Source organism: Nansenia antarctica (genome assembly GCF_963989245.1).
Source record: "Nansenia antarctica genome assembly, chromosome: 8".
NCBI classification, from domain to species: Eukaryota; Metazoa; Chordata; class Actinopteri; order Argentiniformes; family Microstomatidae; genus Nansenia; species Nansenia antarctica.
This window is the reverse complement of record NC_137678.1, coordinates 27152014-27159513: the sequence shown is the minus strand read 5'-3', so window position 1 is coordinate 27159513 and position 7500 is coordinate 27152014. Positions and strand designations below refer to the sequence as shown.

Genomic DNA, 7500 nt, shown 5'->3' with positions numbered 1-7500 from the left:
CAAACCTCTTTATGTGGAAGCGCTCTCTCTCTCACTCTCTCAGTAAGTGTGGCCTAGGGCTAGGGTTTTTAGTGAGTGGGAGTGTGTTTGTGTGGGTGTGTGTGTGTGTGTTTGTGTGTGTGTGGGTGTGTTTGTGTGTGTGTGTGTGTGTTTGTGTGGGTGTGGGTGGATATGTGTTTGTGGGTGTGTGTCTGTGTGTCTGTGTGTGTGTGTGTGTGTGTGTGTGTGTGTGCGCGCTCTTGCTGTAGGGAGTGTTGTCAAGTGGGTTTTCCCAGGGCGAAGAGAACGAGTGTTAATCAGACAGACAAGCTCTCTCTCTCCTCTTCTCTTCTCTACACTCACATATTCATTCACATCTCTCTCTCTCTCTCTCTCTCCCTCCCTCCACTTCTCCATTTCCCCCTCCTTGCATCAGGAAACTGCCTGTTTCTGTCTCTCAGGGCTCTGCCTCTCTGGTCTCTCTCTCTTTTTATCTCTCTTTCTTTCTTTCTTTCTTTCTTTCTGTCTCTGTCTCTGTGTGTGTGCGCGTTCGTGTGTTCGCGTATTCAAACCAGATGTGTGTTTGCGTGAGTTTCCATGGAAACGGTTAGCTTGCGCTGTACCCTGACTCTGACCGCCATTTGATAGAGATGGTGGAGGCGCTATTGAGACACACACACACACACACACACACACACACACAAAACCATCCTCCCCCAACAAACACTCAAACCCCCTCTACAGAATAGTTGATGTTTCTTTGCATGGCACACACACACACACACACACACACACACACACACCAACAACGACTTCCCCTCTTCTTCTAGACTGTGGCTAACCGTTCTCTGGACCGAAACGGAAGCGGATCCGTCCGTTTGGCGTGCAGATGGCGTGCTGCCGTTGCGTCACCGCGCTAGCTAGCTTCTCCTCGAAAGGCTATTTATACCACGCTACATCGTTAGCCCCACCGCGCTGCTCTTTCCTGCCCGATCTGCCCTTTCTAATTTCTCCTCCAGTCAAAGGCATTTCTCCACTGTGTCCATGATCCTTCCTGTAATTATTCCCTCATTCCGTGGGCGTGGAAGGACAGACCTCCAGAGGAGACGACTAGTTGTTTATGTACGTAATTCAGTTAGTTTTCCTATTTATAGATATATCTGTAGGACTTAAATGACCGCAGGACTGTTGGGTGATCTGTTTGTGAGAGTTTGACAGATGGGTTTCGAACCCTCGGTCCTCCTCACCGTGGAAGACCCGTGTGTCGACTGTTAGACCGGGAGGACGCGTTGGAAGTCTGTCTCGTGCGGGGCTACCTCCTCGCTTGAGCGTTGATTCTGAATCCCCTCCCCTGCGTGTGACTGCTACGACACTTGAACTGGTAGTCAGGCGGATGGCTTACACTGTGTGTGCAGCGCGACCAAAGAGACAGCTTGTTAGTGTGTGTGTATAATAATAATAATTATTATTATAATAATACATTTCATTTATGGGCGCCTTTCAAGGCTCTCAAGGACACCTTACAAGACAGCTTAAAACCACATATCAAAACATTAAAATCAACAAAGCAAAATGAGATAAAAACTGCAAAATCAGATATAACAACAAACAAAATACAGGAGATCAAACCAAGTAAGCTATTGTGAAAAAGTGTGTTTTAAGACTGGATTTGAAGGTGGTGAGAGTGTCAATATTGCGTATGTTAGGTGGCAGAGAGTTCCAGAGGCGGGGAGCAGAACGGCTGAAGGCTCTAGATCCCATAGTAGTCAGGCGGGCAGTGGAGGATCGGAGAGTGCGAGAGGGAGTGTAGGTGTGAATTAGTTCAGAGAGATATGGGGGTGCAAGATTGTGAAGGGCCTTGAAAGTGAGGAGCAGAATTCGATACGGTATTTAACAGGAAGCCAATGGAGTTGTTGAAGAACCGGAGTGATAATGATCTATGGAAGGGGTTCTGGTTATGATACGGGTGGCTGAGTTTTGGACCAGTTGGAGCTTACGCAGAGATTTGTGAGGAAGACCAGAGAGGATGGAGTTGCTCAGTTTTATCACTGTTTACTTTGAGAAAATTGGATGAAAACCAGGATTAGATTTCCAGTAAGCAGTCGGAAAGGGAAGTGGGGGGGAGAGTGGAAGTGGGTCTGGTGGAGAGGTAGAGCTGGGTGTCATCCGCATAACAGTGAAATTGGATAGCCGTATTTTCTGAATATGTGGCCGAGAGGTAGGAGGTAGATGATGAATAAGAGGTATAATGGTAAATGGACTGCACTTATATAGCGTCTTTATCCAAAGACGGCAGCTCTACCTCCTGCGCCACAGCCGCCCCGCGTGTGTGTGTGCTTGTGTCCGCATGTGTGTGTGTATATGTCCGTGTGTGTGTGTGTGTGTGTGTGTGTGTGTGTGTGTGTGCGCTTGTGTCTGCATTTGTGTGTGTGCATTTGTCTGTGTGTGCATTTGTGTGTGTGTGTGTGTGTGTGTGTGTGTGTGTGTGCGCATGGTATATCAGGTAACTCAGTTATCTGTGTGTGCAGCAGGCATCGCCCTCTCCAGTAGAGTGTGTGTGGGGGGGTGAGAGGTCGTCTTATCTGCCAGGAGAGATGATGAGCGTCTGGTATCACTGTCACCCCCGCTGGTCCTCTGTGTCTGTGTCTGTGTCTGTGTCTGTGTCTGTGTGTGTGTGTGTGTGTGTGTGTGTGTGTGTGTCTGTGTCTGTGTCTGTGTCTGTGTCTGTGTCTGTCTGTGTCTGTGTCTGTGTCTGTGTCTGTGTCTGTGTCTGTGTCTGTGTCTGTGTCTGTGTGTGTGTGTGTGTGTGTGTGTGTGTGTGCCAATCCATGCATGCGTGCAGCAAGCACAGCCTCCCTCAGAGTCTCATACTCTCACACACACGCCTGGAAAGAACACAGGCACACGTGAATCACAGCGTTGGGGGAAAAACAACTACAAGGACATCAGGACTTCAGTTAAACATGTGTGTGTGTGTTGCTGTTCTTTGGTAGGAGAGAGTTTCCAGAGAGTATACAGAGCTGTGGTGGATGCAGGCTCAGGGTCATTTACATTACATTTGAACCATTTAAGCAGCCGCTTTTATCCAAAGCCACTTACAATCACAGATTACAGGGGCTGTCTCCCTTGAGTAACTTGGGGCTATCATGACCTTCTGATCACCAGTCCAACTCACTATCCACTAAGGCCACCACTACCCTACAGTCTCATTGGCCTATCCAAAACATCGGTTTCCGAAAGCGGTTGGAATTAGGTCTTGGAACAGGAAAAGCACTCCCAGTCCATCAACCCAAATTATTATTATTATTATGAATTTATGTGCCAGTGACTCTGGCATAGGCCAGCCACTGACATGCGACTGGCAGGCTACCCAGTGTCGGTCATGGTACAGCTAACTGTCGAAGTGATAGTGACGTCATTGACCTACACTTAGAATGACTTGTAAGTAATTGTCATTTGGAAGGTATTGCTGTGGTGTTGCCTCCACACGATAAATAAACATTTGATTGTCATTTCGGATGAGATATAGTTGATATAACATGTTTAAGCTATATAAAGTCCCTCTGAAATAGACCAAAGTCATGTTTTAAAACCTGTCACGATCTCAACCGAACCAAACCAACCCACTGACCCGGCGTGAACCGGATGATTCGGCTGTTTGCTCAGAGGCCGAGGTTCTGGAATGTTGACGTCGTTTTCCGGCGTTTTCATAACCCCCTCCAGGTCTCTCCCGGCAGCTCCCTGCCCCCTGTTTCACCTCCCTGTCACCGCGGTGACACAGTCAGGCCGTCCTTGTTGACAGCGCCGTGTCCCCTTGGTCGGGGTATGACAGAGATATACACTGACATTTAACCCCTGAGGGACCAAAACATGATAGAGAACGCATTTACCGCACAGGCCGGAGGTGGGGGGGGCAGTGAAACTTACCCAGCGGGAATCGTAGCGCGCCGCGCGATCGTAAAAAATGTGAGCTCCGATCGAAATGCCGTGATTCATATAATATAGGAATATTTCTAGTATATTCTAGAATATTCTAACCACAGGTGGTTAATAAAGGCCTGTAGCGGTGGTCTCTCTGAGCCGGGGCGGGAGGGAAGCAGACCACCACCACCGGGTAGACGATCTGTTATTGCTGTTATTTCATCCCTCTGCTTCTCTCTCTCTCTCTCTCTCTCTCTCTCTCTCTCTCTCTCTCTCTCTCTCTCTCTCTCTCTCTCTCTCTCTCTCTCTCTCTCTCTCTCTCTCTCTCTCTCTCTCTCTCCGTGGTTGCAGGGGAGATGAGGAACGACCTGTACATGACCCTGGAGAAGGGAGAGTTCGAGAAGGGAGGGAAGAGCGTGGCCAGGAACGTGGAGATCACCGTCTACGTGTTGGACATCGACGGCCAGGTCCTCAAGGTAAAAACAGCACGTCGTTCGACGATTAACTGCCATATTATACAGACAATTATGATTCCATAAACACAGGAGAGTAAAGCATTCATTAGAACCAAACACCAAACACGTTTTCTTGTTTTTTCCCATTCATTTTTTTTTTTTCATTTCCTGTTTGTGTGGTGTCTTGTCATGCCAGTACACGTGATGGTGCGGTATGGTGTGTGATTCTCCTGTTGCTATGGCGATGCTTGTACATCGGACATTGATTGGTGAGAGATGAGTGTCGGCGGGGGTGTGCTGGGGGCGTCCAATACCTGTGATTCCTGCCTTGTTAGCCACAGCAGTGTGTGTGTGTGTGTGTGTGTGTGTGAGTGTGTGTGTGTGTGGGTGTGTGGGTGTGTGTCGCGTGTGCATGTGGTTGCGTGTGTGTCTCACATATCTCACCCACCTATTTACATCCCCCTGCACCCCCACCCTCCCTCCCTCCCTCCCTCTCCCTCCCATCCTCCCTCCCTCTCTCTCTCTCCCTCCCTCCCTCTCCCTCCCCCCCATCCCCCCTCTCTCCTTCCCTCCCTCCCCCTCCCATCCCCCCTCACTCCCTCCCTCCCCCCGTCTCCCTCCCTCTCCCTCCCTCCCTCCCTCTCCCTCCCCCCCATCCCTCCCTCCCCCTCCCATCCCCCCTCCCTCCCTCCCTCCCCCCCTCTCCCTCCCCCCCATCCATCCCTCCCTCCCTCACCCCTCCCCCCTCTCTCCTCTCCAGACTCACGTGGCGGCGGGTTCGGGGGAGCCGGGGGGAGATGAGTACCACTCCTTCGTGCTGTACCACAACAACAGCCCCCGCTGGGGGGAGCAGATCAAGCTGCCCATCCCCGTCGACATGTTCCGCGGCTCCCACGTCCGCTTCGAGTTCAGACACTGCTCCAGTAAGAGACTGTGGGCCCTATTATGCACTTCTTAACTTGCCGTCTTAAGTCTTAATTAAGACGCACCGCCAGGTTAAGACCTACCGCCACCCTTATTATGCGCTTCATACGCGCTACTGCTATTATGCAGGTGTCGATAGGCGCCCACACATAAGACGTAAAACTCCCGTGCATATATTACTCATTGTGGGAGTGTTCATATGTTAATGAAGTGCACTAGGCGCCCCTGCTATTATGCGATCTGACTTTGCTCCTAGCGCTAAGAAGTGGTTTGAAAAGTTCTTATGTTTAGACTTCATGCACGTTTTGAAACACGAGCGCGCCTCCGCGGTTTGCGCATGCATGTGGGCACACATGAACACGCACGTGGCTCCACGGCAAGACGTCAATTACGGTCACAGTATAAATGCCACCACTGGCAAATGTTAAGCCAGAGAGAGAGAACAATGGAATATATCCTAGGAAGGAATTATGATAGACGAAGACGGCGCGCCGAGCGCATATACCGGCAACGACTTTGTTACCTGTAAATGTAATGTAAATGTTACCTCGGGCTGACAGGTAGGCCACATCTCAAATCAATCCTGGATTCGTGATCTAAGCATTTTAGCGCTTTCAATTGGTGATCCAACTGTTAATAATGCTATAATATATTGCAATTACAATTATATTATAGCCTATTATTAAAATAGATAGATAGATAGATAGATAGATAGACTTTATTTGTCATTGCTACAGTACAGGTACCAAACAACGAAATTTAGGAGGGGAGGCTCCCCTGGTGTTTAGGAAAGGAAAAAGAAACACATTTTGGAAAAAGCATAGATGCATAAAATCACAAGAAGGTAAGGAGCTGGTTTACATCAATAGAGGCTATGTACACAATCCACTGTACTATACTGCACAGATAGTCAACTAGGGTTGTCATATTTCACAAGAAAGTATTTTTTCACATTATTTTAAAGTGTCACAGTTTGCAGGCTTGAAAATGTACATGTTTGTGCCTCAGCACTAGCTGCCATACAATCCGTCCGGACTGTCCTGGGCCCAGAACTTAGGCCTTTTCTGTGTTCAGGGCCTTGACGGCCCTGTGGTAGAAGCTGTCCTTCAGTCTGTTTGTCTTAGCGGCCGGGGTCCTGTACCTCCTGTTCGAGGGCAGCTTGACAAAGTGTTCGTGCCCAGGGTGGGTCGGGTCCTTGGAGATCTTGGAGGCCCTCCTGAGACAGCGTGTTTTGTACAGCTCCTCCAGAGAGGGGAGGGGGGCGTCGGTGATCCTCTGTGCTGTTCTCACGACTCTCTGTAGATCGCTTCTCTCCGCTGCCGTGCAGCTGTGGTACCAGTTGGAGATGCCGAAGGTGAGGATACTCTCCACTGCGCCGTGGTAGAAGGCCACCAGCATCTCCTGCTTGCTGTGTTGTTTCTTGAGGCATCTCAGGGTGTATAGCCGCTGTTGTGCCCTCTTGATGGTGCCTTTAGTGTTGTCCTTCCAGGCCAGGTCATCCCGCATGTTGTGTCCCAGGAATCGGAGGTTTGAGACTATCTCCACGCTCTCTCCGTCGATGAGCAGGGGCAGGATCTCGGACTTTTTCCTCCAGAAGTCTACGATGAATTCCTGGGTCTTTGACTTGTTTAGCAGCAGGTTGTTAACCTTGCACAGCTTGCTCAATTGCTCTACCTCATCCCTGTACGCCGCCTCGTCCCCCCCCGAGATACATCCCACCACGGTGGTGTCGTCTGCAAACTTTACGATGTAGTTGCTGGGGTGGATGGGGGTGAAGTCGTGGGTGTAGAGGTTGTAGAGGATGGGGCTTAGCACGCAGCCCTGGGGTGACCCAGTGCTGAGGCTGAGGGCTGTGGAGGTGTGGGGGCCCTCATTATTAAATATGTATAATATAGCCTATATATATATATATATATTATTTTATTCTGTTTACAGAGCAGCAATGCTTGTATGAGCTGCGCTTCACCCGTCAGGCAGTAACTGACATATGTCGTTTGGTCAGCAATGACATAGCCACCAATGCCTGTTTCACCACCTCGGCTCGGGGAGGATTTCGCGCCGTTCCAAAGATTGCGAACTGACGAGCCTTGACCTCATGCACGAGCTTGTTACTTTCTTCTGCAGAGAAGCGCACTGACCTCCTTCTTAGGACTTCCATAATAGCATAGCGCTAAAGACTCAACGCAGCCGGTTCTTAAAGGGAATGGCACCTGGCACGCTG

At 49.7% G+C, this 7500-nt stretch overlaps 1 protein-coding gene across 1 annotated transcript in view; it reads left to right on the top strand.

The window, feature by feature from the left end:
• The window catches only part of dock4b (dedicator of cytokinesis 4b), a gene marked incomplete at its 3' end in the record, with an annotated part of 139743 nt that overhangs the window by 63191 nt on the left and 69052 nt on the right, over positions 1-7500 (top strand). The window contains 2 exon segments of the mRNA XM_080538654.1: positions 4252-4376; positions 5116-5278. Coding sequence (XP_080394780.1) covers positions 4252-4376; positions 5116-5278 — 288 coding nt within the window.